The sequence below is a fragment of the Halichoerus grypus genome, chromosome 1 (genome assembly GCF_964656455.1).
Source record: "Halichoerus grypus chromosome 1, mHalGry1.hap1.1, whole genome shotgun sequence".
In the NCBI taxonomy this organism is placed as follows: Eukaryota; Metazoa; Chordata; class Mammalia; order Carnivora; family Phocidae; genus Halichoerus; species Halichoerus grypus.
This window is the reverse complement of record NC_135712.1, coordinates 209,082,788-209,104,045: the sequence shown is the minus strand read 5'-3', so window position 1 is coordinate 209,104,045 and position 21,258 is coordinate 209,082,788. Positions and strand designations below refer to the sequence as shown.

Below are 21,258 nucleotides of genomic sequence, written 5' to 3'. Positions count from 1 at the left end.
TGGAATGGACACAATAGCAGTCCCTACCGTCCAGGGTAGTTGGCAGAATTCAGTAAAGAGTTTAGCGCAGCGTAAACGCAGAACCACGGTCAGCCCGGCCCCGGGCACCGGACCCTTAGCGCCAGGAGCGGCCCCCCGGGCCCGCGGGGCCGCTGCGGTCCTCGTTGCTGCGACTCGGAAATTCCAGCGCTCGATAGGGGGGACAGCCCGACTTGGGCTCGGTACCCTCTCGATCCGGAAATGCCGGAGCCCTCCTTCCGGAGGGGAAAGCGCGAGGTTTCCGGGAAAGCAGCCCCGCCCCTCTGTCCCCCCGGGCCCGACCAGGCCACTATAAAAGCTCCCGCGCGCTCCAGTAGCCCAGTCCGCGCCGCACGCCTCTGCGCTTCTGCCGCGCGCTCTGCGCTCTCCGCCCTCGTCTGGCCGGCTATGGCTCCCGGCCCCGCCCGGCCCGCGCTGCCCGCGCTCCTGGCCCTGATCGGAGCTCTGCTCCCAGGTGAGTCAGGGGTGGGAGCTGCCGTCGCGCCAACTCCGGGGATCCAGGCTGCGCCCTGCAGGCACTGGGAGGACCGACTCCCGGCCAGCTGGGGATAAGCCGGCCAGCTGGGGATAAGCCCCAATCGTACTTAGGTAGCTCTTTATGGGAAGTTGGGGCTAGAGCCAAAGACAACAGCCGTGGGTTCGAATCCAGACCCTGCATCACCTCGATGAGTGGCCTCAAGCTACAGGTTGAGTCTCCCTCCCAGAGCCTCAGTTTCTCAGCCGTAAAATGGAGAACGCAAGAGACGCCTCCTCGAAATGGTTGTGTCCTGGCCCAATGCCACGCCTGGCTCCAGGACCGGGTCAGACGGTATGGGGATGGGTCCGGCGCCAAGCTGAGTAGGCTGGGGACCCCCCCCCAACACACGTACATTCTGTTCCTCATCTCCTACTTCTGGGGAAGTCCGGGACTGCTTCTGCGCGGGGGAATTCCAGGGCTGACTTGCCCAGGGACCAGAGGCTGAGAGTGGGACGCCCCAGCACCCCTCCACCAACCCCAGTCTGGAGGGAGGGGAGAAAGGGAGATAGTGGGTCACATACCGCGGTGGGTGTTGGGAAGCCCGATGGTGGGAAAGGGACACCTGTGCTTACCAGCTCAACAAAGTTTTCTAGTCCAGATGCCAGTCTGGATTCTGTGGCTTTTTAGGTGAGTAACGTCACCTCTCCCAGCCTCACCGTTTCACTCCGTGAAATGGGAACCATCCCATTACTCTCGGAGAATTCACGGAGCTACTGTTTTTCCACGCCTCCACCCCAGATAGAGTAGACCCAAAGCTGAGGACAGGAATCTTTGGAGGAGAGAGAGAAGGGGTGGGCCCAGACAGACTTTCTGCTTCAGAGGCACCAGGGTCTGAGGAAGCTAACCACTACCACCCCCCTTCTTATCCCCCACAGCGCTCACTGCCTGCCCTGTGCTGTGAGTCCATTGGATTAGCAGGGGCTGGGATGACTATATTCACCCACCTTACAGATGGAGAAATTAAGGCCTGGAGAGGGGAGACCACTTGCCAGAGGGAGCAGGGAGCCAGCTTAATTGGAATCTCTTCATTCCCGGAGGGCTAGCCCTCTCCACCTCACATCTTGGGATGGAGAAGAACACTGACTTCATGTCCCTCCTCTGCTAAAATCCTCTATGGCTTCCCATTGCCTTCAGAATGAAGAACAAGACCTTGCGTGGCCTGCACCACGCACACGATCTTCCTGACCTCCTTGCCCCCAGCTCTTCCCCCTTACTCGCTCTGCTCCAGCCATCCTGCCACAGGGCCTTTGCACTTGTTCCTTTTGCCTGGAATTAATTTCTCTGTTCTCTGAATGGCCAGACCCCTCTCATCATTCACACATTACCCTGTTGCCAAGGCACTGTCTGTTCTATCACCGTTTTGTTTTTGTCAAAGCTCGTATTAACATCAGTTATTAATTATCTTGTTTGCCTGTGAATTTTTCTGTCTCCCACACTGCAGGCAGAGTTTTTGTCTCATTCAAGGCTATGCGCCCAGCACAGGCTGGGTACATGGTAATTGTTGGGGAACCCAATTTGTAATGCCTGTCCCCTCCTCCATCTCTTGTTCTAGGACTTGGAGGTGCCCAAACATCAGTGCACCCCCCAGAAGCCATCATACCCCGCGGAGGCTCCGTGCAGGTGAACTGTAGTACTTCTTGTGACCAGTCCTCCACCTTGGGCCTGGAGACTCAGTTGACGAAGAAGGAAGTGGCCCATGGGGTCAACTGGAAGGTCTTTGAACTGAGTGATGTGCAAGAAGATAGCCATCCCATATGTTTTGCAAACTGTCACAAACAGACGATGGCTTCAATGTCCCTCACCGTGTACTGTGAGTGGCTGGGCCCAGGGGCTGGACTAGGCAGGCTGGGTGGGGGAGGTGGGTGCGTAGGGGTCCCCGCAGGCCAGGACAGCCCTGGTGGCTCGGTGGTGGGGCCAGAGCTGACTCACCGAAGGACTGGTGGGCAGGCACATCTTCGGAGAGCCTCACTGTCCTCTGAAACCCCTTCTTGAATTTTCTTGGGTGCCTTTAGCACAATACAGAGATTCGGTACATTCGAATACTCTAGGCCTCTTTAAACATGTGACAGATCCTAGATGTGACTCTTGAAAAGAAGAGGCAATTTCAAAGCAGCCCGGACATGGCATTTTTCACATATTGGCAACAGGGGTGGGGGGAGCAGGCCGTCCTGGGGCATTGCTGACAGGGTGGGGGCATCAAGAAGCACAACCCTGAGCGGGGAAAGGGGGTGTCGCTTCTCTAAATGACACAGGCACATGAGCTTGGACATAGAAATCCCACTCCTGGGAACCGGGCTTCCCTGTGACCCCATCCACGAGGGAACTGAATGGGGCGCAGGATGGGCTTATTCACTGCGGCTTTATTTGGAAGGGCAAACGTTCGCAAGCCACTCAGGCGTAGCGGGCCGGGGAGATAAACTGTCAGCAGACCGTGTGGTGGAATAGTATGCAGCTGCGCAAAAAAAAAGAGGAAGCTCCTGTGTCCCCAAAAGAGAATGAGCTCCAAGGTGTACTGTCAAGTTGAAGGGAAGGGGAGGTATGCCCAGAGTGAGAGGCAGCCATCCCTGGTGTTAAGGAGCAGCGCGGCAGGGGGAGGGATGCCTGTGTTGGCACATAAAGGAGGCATGAGAGGAAATGCAAGAAGTGACCGTGTTAGCTGGCTGTGAGGACAGAAGCTGGGGCAGGGCTGCTCTGGGAGAGGGCAGCAGGCGAGCCGTCTCGATGGGCCTTCTTTTACTTTGGGCATTTTGCACCGCAAGAATTACTGTTACCAGAGGCCATACAGAAATAAAACGCAGGTGCAAACAAAACAAAACAAAAAGAACAAGGAAGGAGGAAAAGAAAGAGAACCGGCCCACTGGTCTTGGGATCAGCCAGCCTCGGGTGCCAATCCCAGCATGGCCCTGACTAACAGGGCGACCGTGGGGGACGTGGCTTGGCTTCCCATGAGCCCTCCTCACTTGGGTCTAACGAGGCCGGGAGGCGTAAAGGATATTCCACCTTCACGGTGCCTGGGCAAAAGAAGCCTTTGGGGAAATAGCAGCTTTGCTTCTGACCTGGAGCATGTTTGAGCAGATTCTGGGCAGGTGAGGGGAGTCCCCGAACATTCCTGGTGGCCTGTGAAACCCCAGGCAAACCTCCCCGAAAGACTTCCGCATTTCGGCCTGATAGCTGAGAGCTCAGTGCGCCAAGTTTGAGTCCTGGCTCTGTGACGTTTCTCCCTCTGTGCCTTTGGGTGCCAGACTTTGCCTTCATTTCCATCTCTGTGAAATGGAACAGGTGCCCGGCACGCGGTAGAGGGGTCCCCTAAGAGACTCTCTATCTAGTTTGGTCCTGCTCCACGCCCAGTGTAAAGATGAGGCAGGATCCCTGGGTGGCTGAGCTTTCTCTAGAAAGAATAAAGGCGTTAAGTCCTATAAGAGATGACCCCTAACTGGGCCTTGAAGGGTGAGTAAGAGTTGATAGACGGACACTCAGGACAGAGGGAACAGGCTAGGCAAAGTTTTGAGTGGGAAAACAGGCGGATGGGGGGAGGGGTGTTAGGAGGGGCTGAAGACCAACAGATTGGTGTGGCTAGAGCTGAGGTGGGCAGGGCCTCAAATGCCAGGTGGAGGAGCTGGGACCTTCTCCTCAGGGTGCTAGGGAGCCACGGAGGGTGTGTGAGCAGGCCACGGTTCTAGATAGCGGAAGGCTTATGGGAAGCCAGAGAGCATTTGGCTGTGGACCTCGTCCAGACCACATGTGTGGGCAGTGGCTGGGTACAGGAAGGGAGGGCAGACAAATATTTGAAGAGTGAAGTAACCAGGACTGAAGGTTGGGGCTCAGGGAGAGGTCCAAGTAAGACAGACCTCCTCCCCCAGTCTGACCTTAAAGTCAAGGAGCTGGGCTTGGAGATGTGAATTCCATTTGGGGGTGGGGGGTGGGGGTAGGGGATGTGTGCTGAGGTTTGAGGTTTACACCAGCTCTGCAAATTCGTGTTTGCAGCAGGTGGTTAGAGGTAAGCACTGGATGTCTGAGGGGTTTCTTGCCCTTTTATTTCTTAAAACAGCTTTATTGAGATATCGTGTACACATCATAAAAGACGCCCCTTTGAAGTGTACAATTCAACACATTTTAACGTGTTTATAGAGTTGTACACCCATCACCACGATCTAATTTTAGAACATTTCCATCACCCTAAAAAGAAACCTCATGCTCATTTACAGTCATTCTCTCTACCTCTTAAATGGACTCATGAAAGTCTTACCTCCAATAACCCATTTTACAGCTCAGGAAACTGCGGCTCGATTTCTACACCTATTCCAGAGGCGAAGTCACTCACGTACAGCTCATAGCAGTGAAGCCCCAAAGCTAGGTGTCGGCCCCTGACACTTTAACAGTCTTGCCAAGAGACACTAAGACCCCGCCCTGGGAAGCCTTTGGCAGGGGGTCTCAGTGCTGAATCACAGCTCACCGGGACTCTGCTGTTAATTTTCACCAGCAGCCCAGGCTTGAAATTCTGTTACCTCCTGTGGAGCGGAGACCCTGGCAAAAACAAAGCCCACGTGTTGTGTTTTCAGGGGATATTCAGAGTTTCATTTTGAGTGTCTGTGGGTTGTTCTTGCATTTTTAACATTTCAGGGGATCACACGGCACATTCGGGAACTTCTTTCCTTTAAAAGGGGGCTTCTGAAAGGCCTCGAATCAGTGTGGGTGGCTCGACCTTATTCTTTCTATGAACATAGACAGCCTACTGTGTACCAGCGGAGGGTCAGGGGGCAAAGACCCCTGCCCTCCCAGGCTGAACTACCATTGGGGGGGGGGGGACATAGAGGAGAAACAAGTTAACTGAGTAGATGTGTCACCTTCGGATATCAGACGGTGAGCGGTGCTTTGGAGAAAACTAAGGCCAAGAAGAGGAGAAGGGGGAGCAGGGGGCTTTTAAAAACAATCTCTACTGGACCAGGCAGCTTAAATTTCCTGTATTTATTTGAACGGGACTCCTGGTGATAGATTTTGAGGTGCTTTTCCGCTTTTCTTTTCTTTTTTTTTTTTTTAAGATTTTATTTATTTATTTGACAGAGATACAGCGAGAGGGAACACAAGCAGGGGGAGTGGGAGAGGGAGAAGCAGGATTCCCGTGGGGCAGGGAGCCCGATGCGGGGCTCGATCCCAGGACCCCGGGATGATGACCTGAGCCAAAGGCAGACGCTTAACGACTGAGCCACCCAGGCGCCCCGCTTTTCCGCTTTTCACTCTCAGATGCTGCAGTGAATAAATTGCTTTTGCCCCCTTCACAACCTCCTGGGGACTTCCCAACCGGTTTATCCCGAAGCTCTTAACATTCCTGTCTGGCTTAGGTGGTTTGGGGAGTGTCAAGAGTGGAGAGCGGTGGGGCTCCTGGACAGGTGCAGCCGGCGCCCCAGCGCCCCCTGCGGGCGGGCAGCCCGTCCCGCTCACACACCACCACCCCGCCCCCTTAACACCCAGGGTTCCCGGAGCGAGTGGAGCTGTTACCCCTACCCCGCTGGCAGCCCGTGGGCGAGAACCTCACTCTGCGCTGCCAGGTGGCCGGCGGGGCGCCCCGGGACAGCCTCTTCGTGGTGCTGCTCCGCGGGGAGGAGGAGCTGAGCCGGCACCCGGCCTCTGGGGAGCCCGCCGAGGTCGAGGTCACGGTCCCGGTGCTGGCGGGCAGAGACGACCACCTCGCCAATTTCTCCTGTCGCACGGACCTGGACCTGAGGCCCCGAGGGCTGGGATTGTTCCAGAACATCTCGGCCCCCAGGCAGCTCCGAACCTTTGGTGAGGCACTGGGGAGCCGCCAGAGAGGATGGGCTCAGGGGGTGTTCCTGCTTGGGGTGTGGGTCGTGGGGGTGCTCAGGTGGTGACCTAGATTACAAAGGCTTCTGGAAAGAGCATGTTCTTGGCCATAGGGGTGGGGTGGTCTGGGATGGGGTGCCCCAGCTGCAGGATCTTCTGAGAAGCCTGTACCCCTGCGTGGGTCTCGGGACAGGGGTGACCCAGGCCAGAGTCTCTGGGAACCAGAGGATGTCCCAAGTGGGGGGAATGAAAATGCCCCAGAAGGGGGCTTCAGGTTGCCTGTCCCCTCTCTGTTCACACCCACCCTCTCTCCCCAGTCCTGCCAGAGACCCAGCCACGCCTTGCTACCCCCAGGATGGTGGAAGTGGGCACACAGTGGGCTGTGAACTGCACTATGGATGGGCTGTTCCCAGCTGCGGAGGCCAAAGTCGGCCTGACGCTGGCGGAACAGAAACTGCCCTCTACATCCCTGTACAGCAAGGACTCCGTCTTGGCCATGGCCAATGTCAAGGCGAACGCAGCAGAGGAGGGCACCCAGGAGGTGGCGTGTGTGGTGACCCTGGGAGAACAAGACCGGATGTGGAAGGAGGATGTGACCCTCTACAGTAAGTCAAGAGGGGGCCGTGCTTCCGGGGGGGGGGGGGGGCGAACCCTGGGGGGCGGTGCTCACTGTGTGCCCACCCCCTCCCAGGCTTCCCCGCGCCCAACCTGACCCTAAGTGAGCCAGAGGTCTCAGAAGGGACTGTGGTGACTGTGGAGTGTGAGGCCCAGGCTGGAGTCGTGGTGTCGCTGAGCGGGCTGCCACCGGGGCCTCCAGCACCCAGGGCACAATTCCAACTAAATGCCAGTGCTGCGGACCACAGGCGCAGCTTCTCGTGCTCTGCTGCTCTGGACGTGGCTGGACACGTGCTGCACAAGCACCAGACCCGGGAGCTCCGCGTCCTGTGTGAGTGGGGCCACTGGAAAATGACCCCTAATCCCCAAGACCCAACCCCTTAAGACCCCATGAGCTCCTGCCCTCTGAGGGCCCCCTCCAGCCTTCTCCCCAGATTCCTGAGTCCTCCAGTCCTAGGTGGTGGTGGTGGGGGTATCCTCCTAGTCCCTCACCCCCTCCCTCATCTTGCTGTGTTTCTCCAGATGGTCCCCGACTAGACCAGAGGGATTGCCCGGGAAACTGGACATGGGAGGAAGGCTCCCAGCAGACCCTGCGGTGCCAAGCTTGGGGGAACCCGGTTCCTGAGCTGAAATGTCACCGGAAGGAGGATGAGGCTTTGCTGCCCATCGGGGACCTGAGACCCGTCAAGCGGGAGGTTGCGGGCACTTACCTGTGTCAGGCCCGGAGCCCCCGTGGTGTGGTCACCCGCGAAGTAGTCCTGAACGTGACCTGTGAGTGTGCCGGTGTTTGGGGCTGGGCAGGGCAGGGGCAGCGAGCCTGGCTCAACCCTCATCACGCCCTGTGTCCTCCCCACAGACCACCAGAATAACATGGTCATCATCATTCTGGTGGCGGCTGCTGTCATCTTAGGAACTGTGAGCGCAGCCGCTTACCTCTATAACCGCCAGCGGAAGATCCAGAAATACAGGCTACAGAAGGCCCAGGAGGCAGCTGCCATGAAGCTGAACACACCGGCCACGCCCCCCTGAACCTGGGCCACGCCCCGGCCTCCCCCTCAGCCCCCCGCGCGGTGGCAGCGGTGCCACATTGAACAACAGTGGTCACAAGCCATGCAGCTCCACCCCCCTTCCCAGGTTGCCTGAGGACAGGCTAGAGGCCTCAGGATACAGGGGTCCTGGCACCTGCAGGCCTAGGATCCCCAAGCCTCACACCTGACCTGGAGCCACAGGACTGAGCCACAAGGAGGGGGCAGGACTTGGGGCATGACTATGAGGGATGTCAAAGCCTGCCCTGTCTGGGGGGGGTGTGGCGGGACACTCAACATGGGACGCCCAACTGGGAAACAGTGAAACCCACCCCTACTGCGTGTGCTGAGGCCCTACAGCCCAAGAGAGAAGTAACCTGCACAAACACCAGCAGCATGGAAACACATACCCCCATACTTCCTCTGACAGATGCCAGGTCCAGCCCTGCAGTCCACGGGCTGTCCCCAACTTTCGATGATGACGTATTTATTCATTTGTTCTTTTACCAGCTATTTATTGGGTGCCTTTTATGTGGGCTAGAATGGTAAAGAAGAGGAGCATGAGTTCCTGTCCTCAGGGAGCTGTCAGTCTAAACCTCATTTAGGGTGGCCAGGTACAGTCGCACTAGCTGTGCACTGCACAGGAGCGCCTGGCAAAAAAAGATCAAGTGGGGCTGGAATTTCCCATTCCATTAGCTAAAGCTGCTTTCCTCCAGAAGGGGACTGGCAATGGTGATACTGTTTAGTTGGTGACATGCCCAGGGACAACCCACTGGGCCCGGACTCCTCCCGCCATCACTGGCACTGACCTCTGTTAGCCCCCCCTCTGCCCATATGCCTCTCTGCTAGTGCTCACAGTGACACCGGGGCATGCCTAAACATGAATGCCCACTCATTGGCAGCTAAACCATGGAGTCCCATGAAACCATGTCCAACCCCTGTGTCCCCGCCTTGTCCTGTTTCCATCTCAGTGGGACAGAGCAAGAACAGAGCACTCCGGCAGCCCCAAGTTCCTGCAGAGATGAGGGCCCTACAGGCAGTAGGGAGGAGAGGCCTGGGAAGATCCCCGCCCGGCTCTGGAAGCCTCTCTCTCTTGTGCTAATAAAGCTTTTTCATGTGCGCCCGCCTTGTTTGAGTTGAGGGGAGGTGTCCCATCCAGTAGGAGCCCTTTCCAGCCCTGTCCTCCCACTTCCTCCCCCAGGAAAAGGCTGCCGGTTCAAGGCCCACCCCCGAGGCTCTAATCCAAATCTGGGGCTTGTTAGGACCTTTTGAGACTCAAGCGAAAATTAAAGATTCCTCTCCAGAAAACTCTCGGACTCTCGCTTTACATAGGCCTGGAACCTCATTCCTGAGCTGAGGGAGGGGCTGAGGGGCTTATATACTGCAGGCTCCCAGGCCCTCGAGGGGCCTCCGTCCCTCTGGGTGGGGCTGCGGAGGCGGGGCTGCCGGCCTCCTTATCTCCAGAGCCAGCCTTGGCTCCCTGGCGCTCGGCCCCTCAGTCTGGGCCCTTTGCCATGGGGTCTCTGCTCCCCCTCTCGCTGCTGCTTTTGCTGGCGGCCGCCTACCCGGGAGGCGGGAGAGCGCGTCGGCGCCGGGGAGCGCGGGCCCAAGGCCCGGGAGGCAGCTCCCCGGCGCCCTCGGAGACCTCAGCGCCGTTCTGGGTGCGCATGAGCCCCGGGTTCAAGGCCGTGCAGCCGGGGGGCTCAGTGTGGCTCAACTGCAGCACCAGCTGCCCCCTGCCGGAGAATTCCAGCCTCAGCACTGGGCTGCAGCGGGGCCAAACGCTCAGTGGGCCCGGCTGGGTATCCTACCAGCTGCTGGACGTGAGGGCCTGGAGCTCCGAGGTGCGCTGCTTCGTCACCTGCGCAGGAGAAACACGGGGGGCCACGGCCAAGATCACCGCCTACAGTGAGGGACGGGGGTCCAGGCCTTGCTGGGGTGAGGGGAGGGGGACGGGGCGGGTGTTTAACAGACGCGCTAGGGGGCGCACGCGGACCTGGCTCAGAGGCCCCCTCTCGCTTTAGAACGGCCGCAAAGCGTGATCCTGGAGCCTCCGCTCTTGGTGGGCAATGAGTACACTCTGCGCTGCCACGTGACGCACGTATTCCCCGTGGGCTTCCTGGTGGTGACTCTGAGGCACGGCGGCCGGGTCATCTACTCTGAGAACCTGAAGCGCTACACCGGCACTGATCTGGCCAACGTGACGCTGACTTACACGTTGCCCGCCAGGCCCCGCGACTTCTGGAAACCGGTGACCTGCCACGCACGCCTCAGTCTTGATGGCTTGGTGGTCCGCAGCAGCTCGGCACCCATAACGCTGACAGGCCTCGGTGAGGCACCTTTGTAATCCTGGGCCCCTGAGGAGGGGAGGGCCAGGGTGTGACGCCGGTAGGGTGAGCGAGTCGAGCGGGAGGTCACGTCTCCCTGGGCCCCGGTCCTAATTCTCACCTCCTGTCCCCAGCTTGGCGCCCCGCGCCCGAAGCCTTGGCCTCCACCTCCATCGCAGCCTTAGCGGGGATCCTTCTCGTCGTGGGGGCCGCCTACCTGCGAAAACGGCCGTTGGTGCAGAACCGGAGTAAAGAGAGGAGGGTCTCTGCCGTCTGAGCCGGAGGAAAAAGGAATCTGGGACAACTGGGGGGAACCCTGACTGATTCAATAAAGTCCTCCTCAGTCAGCCTCTGCCTCACGGCCTAAAGGTCCCCCCGCGAGCGTACCTCCTCTGAGGAGGTGGTCTTCTTTTCTGGCCTTGCCTCAGTCACTTTCTCTAAGTGCCTTGTCTCTCGGAGGGCACCTGAGGCTTCCTCCTTCTCAGCCGCCTGGGGACCCGCATTCCCAGCCAAGTGTGGTAACATACCCCCCCTGCGGGCGTTATCAGTGGGGTGCAAATGGGCATAGCTTGGGCGCTGGAGGGCTTTGGGCTGTGGGAGGCTTGGCTCACAGGACGGTTTTCCCCCCGATTGGCTCCGCCGCGCCACGCAGCAGCTCTGATTGGATGTTAAGTTTCCTTTCCCATTTCCCCCCCCCCCCCGCCCCTCCACCTGCGACCCAGCACTTTCCCGGAGGACAGGGGTGGAGCGAGAACTGACCCCCACAGTTCACCGTTAGCTCTGGCGCTGAGAGCGCAAATGGACGGGGTCACATGACACACTGAGGGACGGAGATGCGAAGCAAAGGTACCCATGTTGTGACTGCGGGGAGGGAACAATCAGAGGGCCCACGTGGGGTGTCACAGACTCGCGTCCTGGCAACGTCTTGATAATCACCGGGCCTGGGGGGCACATGCGGGGGGGGCGTCAAAGCCTGGGGCCCGGATGCAGGGTCGAAGTGTCATAGTTGGTCTCTCGGTCTCGCGTGGACACAGAAGCCGAGCCCGCACTGGATGTCTGGGAGGGCCGGTGCGGTCCAGGGCCCCGCCCACCGCGCCGAAAGCGGATTCAGGGGCGCTCCTCCGCCGCTTGCGCTCACACACGCCGCGTAGACACGTGCCCGCTGCACGCTGGGTAAATACAGACCCAGAGCAGAGCCGACCCTAATTTAGACGCCGGCGAACGCTGCGCGCACGCACACGTGTTCCCGACTCGCTGGCACTTTGGTCCCCACCCCCTCTGTCGCGTGCGGGGGCGGAGCCGGAGGGAGACTAGGGGCGTGGCTACAGCCCTCAGCTCGCCGGCTCAAAAGGAGAAGGATCAGTGAGGGAGGCATCCCCACACACCCTTTCCTAGAATTGTGCCTTCCCCCATCCTGCTCTACAGCTCTCTCCTAGCCTTCAAACCAATCCCCTGCCCAAGGGGCGCGGGAGGGGGTGGGGGAACTAACTATGGGGGCGGGGCTCTGAGTCCAGCTCATTACCACAGCATCCAAGCTAGGGGTAGGGTGGGGGCGGTTGAGAAGGGCAACCCAGCATCCCCCGACCTCGGCTTCGCCGCCGAGGATGACGCGGGAGCGCGCGGCCGCCCCCAGAAGGCTCCGGGAGATGGGGCGGGCCTCCACGTAGACCCCGGGGGTCGCTTGCTCCTGCCAGCACGCCTTCGCCGAGGCCGGGAGCCTGGAGCACGCTCGCCCTCCCGCCCCCCAGCCGCCTCTGCCGCCGCCCCCTCCTTGGAAACCAAGTTACCAACGTTAAACCAATCCCGGAACGCAACTCTGCCTCCTCCACAACCCACCCGCCGCGCCGTCCTCTCGCCCAGCTCAGCGCTCGCGCTCTCCTCGCCTCCTGCGCTTCCCCCGCGGCGGCGATGCCAGGGCCCTCGCCGGGGCTGTGCCGGGCATTGCTCGGCCTCTGGGCTGTCCTGGGCCTGGGGCTCTTCGGCCTCTCAGGTAAGAGCCGGGTCCTGGCTCAGGGTGGACAGGGCGGGGGCGGAGTTCCGGGACCAGAACAGCGGCCACAAGCCCCTCCCGGCTCCGCCCTCGTCTCGCTCTACTCCCACGCTTCTGCCCCACCTTGAGCCCGGGCCTTGCCCTCTATCCCTCTTCCCACCAACACACACTGGAGACCCAGCTCCCAGACTCCTCGCTCGCCCAGGTTTCTACCCTGCCCTCGTCGAGATCCTGGGTGCTCTTCCGCGCCCATCTCAAGCCCTGGAGACCCCGTGTCTCCCTTGTCCCTTTCCGGGGTACCTCTCCACTCTCTGTTATGCTCCATGGTCCACGGACTGCCATCCCCCTCAGTCGTGGTCCGGAAAGACCCGATCTCCCCAACTGCTGTGACTCAGAGCGCTATTCCCGCTCCATCCGGAGCCCTGGCAACCGAGTCCCTCAGCTGTTACCGCGGTTCGTTCCATGAGCTCCAGCCTCGAGTCTTCTTTCGTGTTCTTCTCCCGGGTTTGGTCCTCACTTATCCTTGACTCAGCCTCATCTCTCCTTTGCCCTCGCCTCAACCTGTCTCCCCCTCTCTGGCAAGAACCCTGAGAACCAGTTCGTTTTCCTTCCTCCACACGAGGTCCCCTCTTCCCGTCATTGCTGTGTGCGTCAAAGACCCCGTCTTTCATCTCATCCCCCTCCCCCCATGCTTTCCCATCACTACATTGGCACCTTGGAGACCAGGGCTCTCTGCTGACATGTCCCAGAGAAGCCCTCGAGGTTTGAACCCTGGGAGCGCGCCTCCAAACCTGAGGCCGGGGCAGGACGCGAAACTCCTGAATTCTTCCTTGGCTGTGGCCTCTGCTAATTCCCCGGGAATCCCTGATTCGACATAGGGGCACTAAGATCCCAGGAAGGTGGCTCCCCAGGCTGAGCCCACGTTTTCCTGGTCAGCGGTCGCGCAGGAGCCCTTTTGGGCGGACCTGCAGCCCCGCGTGGCGCTCGTGGAGCGCGGGGGATCTTTGTGGCTGAATTGCAGCACCAACTGCCCACGACCTGAGCGCGGTGGCCTGGAGACCTCGCTGCGCCGGAATGGGACCCAGAGGGGCTTGCGCTGGCTGGCGCGGCAGCTGGTGGACATCCGCGAGCCGGAGACCCAGCCGGTCTGCTTCTTCCGCTGCGCGCGGCGCACGCTGCAGGCGCGTGGGCTCATTCGCACTTTCCGTGAGTTCTCAGCGGCCACGCTCTCACTCTACTATTTTCCCTTCCTTCCAAGCCCCGCCCCCTGGGTCACAGGGTCCTCCCCTTCAGGCTCCACCCTCTGGATCCCCAAGCTCTCCGCCCCTGGGCCCCTGGGTTCCACGCCACGTGCCTGGGAGCCTCGGCGTTTCCAAGAGCGGTGGTTCCCCCGTTGCAGAGCGACCGGATCGTGTAGAGCTGGTACCGCTGCCTGCCTGGCAGCCTGTGGGCGAGAACTTCACCCTGAGCTGTAGGGTCCCAGGCGCTGGGCCTCGTGGGAGCCTCACATTGACCCTGCTGCGGGGCGCCCAGGAGCTCATCCGTCGCAGCTTCGCGGGGGAGCCACCCCGAGCGCGAGGCGCGGTGCTTACGGCTACAGTACTGGCGCGAAGGGAGGACCATGGGGCCAATTTCTCTTGCCGCGCGGAGCTGGACCTGCGGCCGCATGGCCTGGGGCTTTTTTCAAACAGCTCCGCCCCGAGAGAGCTCCGAACATTCGGTGAGTGGGTACAGGGAGCAGAAGGGGACGAAAAGGGGTCAGAGGAGTGTTTAAGAAGTTTGGAGGCAGGGGAATCTGAATTCCAATCCTTATTCCAACATACACCAGCTGTAAGTTGTTTTCCTCTCTGTGCCTTGAGGATAATACGGTAAGATAGTGCATGTAAAGCGCTTAGTACATATTGAGTGGTTCCGATACATGATATTCAAGCTCTGTTCTTCGACACCCAGCCCTGTCTCCGGACCCCCCACGCCTCGCTGCCCCCCGGCTCTTGGAAGTGGGCTCAGAAAGACCCGTGAGCTGCACCTTGGACGAGCTGTTTCCAGCCTCGGAGGCTGGGGTCTACCTGGCGCTGGGGGACCACATGCTGAGTCCCGATATCACCCTGGAGGGGGACGCGCTCGTGGCCACTGCCACAGCCACAGCTAACGCAGAACAGGAGGGCTCCAGGCAGTTGGTCTGCAACGTGACCCTGGGGGGCGAGAGCCGCGAGACCCGGGAGAACCTGACCGTCTACAGTAAGAGGGAGAGAAGCGGGGCCGCCGCGGCTCAGGGGTGGATCCGGTCGCTCTGCAACGGGAAGGCAGAGCAAAGGGTGGGCGGGGCCTTAGTATAGGAATAGCCGTGGTCCCAGTGTCCCTAAGGGGTGGGAAAGTTGGAGGACTGAGGCTGAATAGTTTTAGAGGCGGAGTCTGAGCCGCCGCCGGAAGGGGAACGTCGCAAACCCAGTGGGGACCCCGTAAAGTTGGGCGGGGCGAGGAGGAGGCGGGGCGAGAAGAGGGCGGAGCCTAAGCATCCGCAGAGGCCGAGCGAGGTACCTACAGTTCGGCGGCAGAGCCCAGAGAGTTCAGGCAGATAAGGGGCAGCCTCCACCCGCAGGAGGGGCGTGGTCAGTGGACTCCCGGCCAATGCCCCGCCCCCAGGCTTCCCCGCGCCGGTCCTGACCCTGAGCGAGCCCAGCACCCCCGAGGGGAAGGTGGTGACAGTAACTTGCGCAGCTGGGGCCGGAGCCCTGGTCACACTGGACGGAATTCCAGCCGTGGTCCCGGGGCAGCCCGCCCAGCTTCAGCTAAATGCCACCGAGGACGACGACAAGCGCAGCTTCTTCTGCGACGCCATCCTCGAGGTGGACGGGGAGACCCTAAGCAAGAACAAGAGCGCCGAACTCCGCGTCCTATGTGAGTTGGCCTTTAACCTCTCGCCTCCCTCCTCGTGATTTCCAAGGGCCTGTCCGGTCCCTGGCCGTATTGTGGAAGTGGGGCTTTTCCTCAAGGACCGTGTCTAGCTTCTCAGTACCCCGCGCCCCTGCAGACGCCCCTCGACTGGATGATTCTGAGTGTCCCAGGAGCTGGACGTGGCCGGAGGGCCCCGAGCAGACGCTGCGCTGCGAGGCCCGCGGAAACCCTGCGCCCTCCGTCCACTGCGAGCGGCCGGACAGCGGGGCGGTGCTGGCGCTGGGCCTGCTGGGTCCGGTCACTCGAGCTCTCGCCGGCACTTACCGCTGCACTGCGGTCAACGTCCAGGGCGAGGCAGTCAAGGAAGTGACGCTGACGGTGGAGTGTGAGTGGGGGTGCACAAGGCGCATTTGTGCTTCTCAGGGTCTAGGGGTGACTAGCCTACAGGGTCTGAAGTGTGTCTTTGGGCAGGATTTTGGGAAAGGGAAGAGGCTGGTGAGCGGTATTAGGGGAAGATCTTAGAGAAGGAGGGAGGGGGAGAGGTAGACGTGTCCCTAAGGGTCTGGGGTGTGGTGTGTGGACAGAATCTTGGGAAGGTGGGCTTTCCAAGGCGTCTAAGAATTTCTAGGCCAAAGACTTGGGGTGGATCCTGTGGGCACTTTGTAGGAATCAGAAAAAAGGACTAAAAACAGCTCACCACTCCACCAGCGTAAAACCTCTTTGGTTTAGTGTCTGGGCAGGGCACAGCCTGCCCAACCCTTTGTGGCCGCCCTCATACGGAAAGAGGGTCTAGGGACATTAGGCCAGTCCCCATCCTCAAACCCAACAACACTTCCTTCTCCAGACGCCCCATCGCTGGACAGCATGGGCTGCCCAGAACACATTACATGGCTGGAAGGAACAGAGGTCTCGCTGAGCTGCGTCGCACACGGGGTCCCGCCGCCCAGCGTGAGCTGTGTGCGCCCTGGGGAGGCCGGGGTCGTCGAGGGCCTGCTGCATGTGGTCCGGGAGCACGCAGGAACCTACCGCTGTGAAGCCACCAATGCTCAAGGCTCTGTGGCCAAAAATGTGGCTGTCACGGTGGAATGTGAGTGAGGACAACACAGGGCAAGATAGGGTATGTCAGGATAACCCTGGCCTGACTTCCAGTCCCTGTGTGACCTTCTGCTCCCCAGATGGCCCCAGTTTCGAGGAGCTGAGCTGCCCCAGCAATTGGACGTGGGTGGAAGGATCTGGGCAGCTGTTTTCTTGTGAGGTGGATGGAAAGCCGGAGCCAAGTGTGGAGTGCATCGGCTCAGAGGGCACCAGTGAGGGGATGCTGCTGCCGCTGGCCTCCCCAGACTCTAGTCCCAGAGTCCCCAGCACCGCTAGTGAACTGGCACCTGGTATCTACATCTGCAATGCCACCAACCGGCACGGCTCCATGGTCAAGACAGTCGCCGTGAGCACGGAGTGTGAGCGGGGCCGAGGCTGGCGGGAAGTAGGGGTGCCCCAGGGGCCGGGCCCCTCCCTGACGTCCCCCATGGCTGCTTTGCAGCGCCACCGCAAATGGATGAGTCCACCTGCCCAAGTCACCAGACGTGGCTGGAAGGGGCCGAGGCTGCAGGGCTGGCCTGCGCCGCCCGGGGTCGCCCGTCCCCACAAGTGCGCTGCTCCCGGGAGGGCGTGGCCAGGCCTCAGCGGCTGCGCGTGTCCCGAGAAGATGCGGGTACCTACCGTTGCTTGGCCACCAACATGCATGGCACGGACGCACGGACGGTCACCGTGGGCGTGGAATGTGAGTGGGAGTAGCACCCGTTAGAGGGCACTGGGTTCCCAAAACAGTGACTTGCAGCAGTGGGCTTGCCCAGGGCAGTTCAAGGGTACCTCCTTAGGCCCCCTTCCTGGGGACAAGGATTCCCGGTCTAAACCTGAGGCTAATGAAAACTAGGGAACAGGAACCCGCGCCCCCCTCAAATTCTAGGTCAGCAGGGCACTGGTGCAGGTCCCTACCCCCTCTCCTTCAGAGAAGCAGGGCACAAGGTTTTAGTGCTGACTACAGCCGAATAGTAGGGGCAGGTGGCTCTGAAGGAAGGCCGGATCCCTGCCTGCCCATCCGAGGAGGGGTGCTCTGATTGTGGTGGGCGGAGGGGCACTTGGTCGGTGCCTGGACCGGCTCTGAGGGGCTCCTCCAACCTCCTGTCCTCTGCAGACCGGCCGGTGGTGGCCGAGTTGGCCGCCTCGCCCCCCGGGGGCGTGCGGCCAGGCGGGAACTTCACGCTGACCTGCCGCGCAGAGGCCTGGCCCCCAGCCCAGATCAGCTGGCGCGCGCCCCCGGGGGCGCTCAACATCGGCCTGTCGAGCAACAACAGCACGCTGAGCGTGGCGGGCGCCATGGGCAGCCACGGCGGCGAGTACGAGTGCGCAGCCACCAACGCGCATGGGCGCCACGCACGACGCATCACAGTGCGCGTGGCTGGTAAGTGGCAGCTGGGGGCGGGGCGAGGGAATCCGCGGGGGGCGTGGCCTGCGCCGCGCGGCCCCTGACCCGGTCCTCGCTTCCCTGTCCTTCCCCGCAGATGAGACTGAAGTGGGCGGGGGCAGAAGTCAGGGGCACCCTGACGAGTGGGGCTTTGATGGCGGGTTGGGGTGGAAGGTGGAGGAAGAGGGAACGGACTGGAGCTCAAGGGGAGAGACCCTCCAGGGCCGTGACGGCTGTGGGAGGGGCTTATTAACTTGGGGTAGAAGTCACCCCTCACTGAGCCGCTGTGGAGAAGAGGTGTTGGAGAGGGACCTAGGGTAGAGGATGGGGGTGATGGGGGTCCCACCCAGATCCCCTCCCCCCCCCACTTCGTGTATCTCGGGTTTTCCGGGGTGAAGGAGTGACCCGGTCCCCCCCTACCCTCATCCTCTTGGGGGTGAAGAGAGTTGACTTCTGGGTATCCCTGGGGCTAGGCGCTTCTATCCTCATGTGCTGAGGTGACGCGTAAAATGGGTCTGGGGTCGCACCAGCGCTTGGGGTAGCCTTTGAAGGCTTTCTCCTTTCCCCCACCCCACGCTCTGAGTTCGCTGGGGTTCCCTGCCAGGCCCGTGAGGACTGACCTCGTGCCAATGGGGAGGGAACAGAGGTGGCCGCGCTTGGGAGCCTTGAGCTGGTCCACTCTCTTTGAGGGTCTCCACCCCGCAGGTCCATGGCTGTGGGTCGCCGTGGGCGGCGCGGCGGGGGGCGCGGCCCTACTGGCCGCGGGGGCCGGCCTGGCCTTCTACGTTCAGTCCACCGCTTGCAAGAAGGGCGAGTATAATGTGCAGGAGGCCGAAAGCTCGGGTGAGGCCGTGTGTCTCAACGGCGCGGGCGGTGGCACTGGCGGGGGCACGGGCGCCGAAGGTGGAACCGAGGCTGCGGGCACCGCGGAGGCGCAGGCGGGGGGCGAGGTCTTCGCCATCCAGCTGACGTCGGCTTGAGCCGGTTCCCCTCTCCCCGCGGGCCGGGGGACGCCCCCCAGAGGCACACGGGGGCTTACTTATTGTTCTATTTATTTATGTATTTATTTATTTATTCATTCATTTATTTATTCAATTCCAGGGGCGTCAACCCCATTTTCTACCCCCCCCCCAACAAATAAAGTTTTTATAAAGGACTCTGGGTCCGTCCACTTCAGTCTCTGCCATGTGGAAGCAACCCAAGGTTCCAGTCCCAACCCCGCGGGTTATTCATACATAAACTACTTCGGCTTGTTGGTTTTTGAGGGCCTACTATGTGTCAGCACAGCCCAAGCCACCTTCATGCGGTGCGGGCTGCAGCGTGTTCTCTCCGTGTCCGGTTTCCTGCTGCAGCCAGCCTTGGGCTGGGGTGGGGACTGCAGGCCTTCCTCCCGCTCCCTGCCCCTTATCTCTTCCGCCCAGTGCTGCCCTCTAACCCCGCTAACTCTTGCGGTGGGAGCTAGGTGATTCCCCCAGGCCTGGTTCCAGGCACCGCAGAAGCTGTCTTCCCAGGGTGGGCGGAGCCCCCTCCCCGGGGTCTGGGCATTGGGCCCCTGTCCTGAGGTCTCGCCAGGATGAGGAAATGCAGACAGTGGCTGCACTTATGAGTGACAGGTCCCAACTATTAAAGGGTGCATCCCCGCCCCACCCTCAATGCCTCCTCCATCCTGTGTCCATCCACCGTGCCTCAGTTTACCCCCAACCTGCCTTTTGACTGCCTGTCATGATTCAGAAGAGACACACGGCTGTCAGCTGCAACCCGCTCCGCACACCACCGCCCCCCTCACCCCCTACAGCATAAGGAGAGAACAGCTGCTCTCCCCCCACCCTTGCGGTCTCTGCCTCCCTCAAAAGCAGGAACAGAGCCTGAGAGAAGGAAGCAGTCCTGGACAGCTCCCACTCCATCAGCTGCCCTAGGCAAGCATTTCCTGAGCAAAGGTAAGAGCAGGAAATGGCGGGGGGGGGGGGGGGGGAGGGTTGGGGGGGATTGCTAGGGGGTTGGGGGTGGGAGGAACTAGCGGCCTGTCACACACACACCCTTAACTACTTCCCTCCTCGCGATTCCTTACGTCCCACCAAGTCCAGCCTGCCACAGGGCCTTTGCTTTTGCCATTCCCTCTGCCTGGACTGTCCTCACCTCAAAGTCCCACAGCCAGTTCCTTATCCTCAGGTCTCTATCCAAATGTCAGAGAGGCCTTGGCTGTCTCTCTGAGAGAAGCAAAACTGAGGTAGCCCTCCAACGCCTTATCTCCTTACATACTTTCTTTTCTCTGTAGCATCAACCACCACTTGACACTCTATTAGATATTTGACTGTTTACTGTCACTTTAGAATATTGGCTTCGCTAGAGCAGGGTTCTTTGTTCTAGTCACCATAAACTGTCCCCCTTGGCGTCTGGTACACAGTAGTTGCTCAATAAATGCTGAATAAGTGGGTAAAAACAGCCGTGAGTTCACAGGTACACAGTCTGAGACCTTCATGTGTTCAACGTGCATCCCCAAAGAACTCCATGCTGGGCCCTGGGGTGGCCCATCACGGTCAGGGACACAGTTGTGGCCTTGGACCCCTGAAGTCATGGTCCAGGTGGGAAGATGAAGGTGAATGAAATAACCCCAGAGCAGTAGAGAACTGACAAATTCTGGTAGGTTCTAGGAGGGAGACCAGTGAGGAGCTGAACTAGAGCGTGACAGCATGGGAGTGGGGTATGTATTTTAGACTGGGTGGTCAAGGAAGGCTGCCCCACCCTCCCAGTAATGAGAAGGCAGCAGCTAGGGGAGACGCCGGGGAGGGTGTTCTGAGCTGAGGAATGTGGGGCTGGAGGAGTCAGGGATCTGAGGGCTGAGGAACTGGGCCCAGACCTTCCCCACAGGCTCACCCAAAAGAGACAGAGGGTTTCACAGGGGCTCCCCTTCCTGGGCTACGTGGCCTGGCAGGTCTCACTCACTGCCATGCGGGACCACCCCCCACCCTGGCTGCATCCCTCCAGTTCTCCCAGTGGGCACTGGTATCCTGTGTGTTCTGGCGACAGCGACAGGGCTGAGCTCTGGCCAGGGTCCTCTTCTCCTGAATGGCTTCTGGCTGCAGGCTAGGGACACCCGTGGTGGGGTGGGAGAGCTCTTGGAAGAGGGGGGAGGGGGCCACAGAAGGGACTGGTATGCATAAAGTTGTAGGAAGGGGACATCCTGCAGGCAGAGGTGGAGCTGACGGATAAAGGGACTGCTGTGTGTGTATCACTGTGTGTCAATGTGCGTGTCACCTAGGTGTATTTTCCGTGTTGACATATGTATCTGTCCTGTGTCCGTCAACGCTTGTTTCTGTCTAGCGTGTGGTCTGTGTGTCTCATGTGCGTGTCAGCACATGCGAGTTTGTCAGCGTGTCTTGTATGTGAATGTGTGTTAGCCCACACACACGTATCTGTCTTGCCTTTTAAGATTTTTTTTTAGGGGGGCACCGGGTGGCTCAGTTGGTTGGGCGACTGCCTTTGGCTCAGGTCATGATCCCGGACTCCTGGGATCTAGTCCCACATTGGGCTCCCTGCTCCACGGGGAGCCTGCTTCTCCCTCTCCCACTCTCCCTGCTTGTGTTCCTGCT

At 60.3% G+C, this 21,258-nt stretch overlaps 3 protein-coding genes and 1 long non-coding RNA gene across 6 annotated transcripts; 3 read left to right on the top strand and 1 right to left on the bottom strand.

Annotated features, from left to right (window-relative positions):
- Positions 1 to 349: 349 nt before the first annotated feature.
- ICAM1 (intercellular adhesion molecule 1) lies at positions 350 to 9,114 on the top strand. The gene is made up of 7 exons (XM_036119612.2): positions 350 to 493; positions 2,109 to 2,366; positions 6,026 to 6,337; positions 6,673 to 6,960; positions 7,047 to 7,301; positions 7,493 to 7,741; positions 7,827 to 9,114. The coding sequence occupies exons 1-7, from the start codon at positions 427 to 429 to the stop codon at positions 7,997 to 7,999; spliced, it is 1,602 nt and encodes a 533-aa protein (XP_035975505.1). The 5' UTR covers positions 350 to 426; the 3' UTR covers positions 8,000 to 9,114.
- On the bottom strand, positions 8,405 to 12,743 carry LOC144379157 (uncharacterized). Of its 2 annotated transcripts, none has more exons than XR_013441515.1 (3): positions 10,444 to 10,536; positions 10,211 to 10,352; positions 8,405 to 8,532 (listed from the first exon to the last, which is right to left on the bottom strand). It is a non-coding gene; the product is annotated as an uncharacterized LOC144379157 (long non-coding RNA). The 2 variants fall into 2 exon arrangements; XR_013441516.1 differs by lacking the exon at positions 8,405 to 8,532 and adding an exon at positions 12,613 to 12,743 and having other exon boundaries at positions 10,220 to 10,352; positions 10,444 to 10,539.
- On the top strand, positions 9,251 to 10,669 carry ICAM4 (intercellular adhesion molecule 4 (Landsteiner-Wiener blood group)). The gene is made up of 3 exons (XM_036119614.2): positions 9,251 to 9,903; positions 10,020 to 10,325; positions 10,457 to 10,669. Exons 1-3 carry the CDS (start codon positions 9,510 to 9,512, stop codon positions 10,597 to 10,599), a joined length of 843 nt encoding a protein of 280 aa, XP_035975507.1. The 5' UTR covers positions 9,251 to 9,509; the 3' UTR covers positions 10,600 to 10,669.
- ICAM5 (intercellular adhesion molecule 5) lies at positions 11,873 to 18,824 on the top strand. 2 transcript variants are annotated; one of them, XM_036119611.2, is made up of 11 exons: positions 11,873 to 12,312; positions 13,249 to 13,518; positions 13,712 to 14,032; positions 14,263 to 14,550; positions 15,070 to 15,210; positions 15,344 to 15,592; positions 16,052 to 16,294; positions 16,383 to 16,661; positions 16,745 to 16,984; positions 17,399 to 17,665; positions 18,374 to 18,824. In XM_036119611.2, exons 1-11 carry the CDS (start codon positions 12,231 to 12,233, stop codon positions 18,646 to 18,648), a joined length of 2,655 nt encoding a protein of 884 aa, XP_035975504.1. In that variant the 5' UTR covers positions 11,873 to 12,230; the 3' UTR covers positions 18,649 to 18,824. The 2 variants fall into 2 exon arrangements, with proteins under 2 accessions (XP_035975504.1, XP_035975502.1); XM_036119609.2 differs by having other exon boundaries at positions 11,875 to 12,312; positions 14,956 to 15,210.
- Positions 18,825 to 21,258: the final 2,434 nt, after the last annotated feature.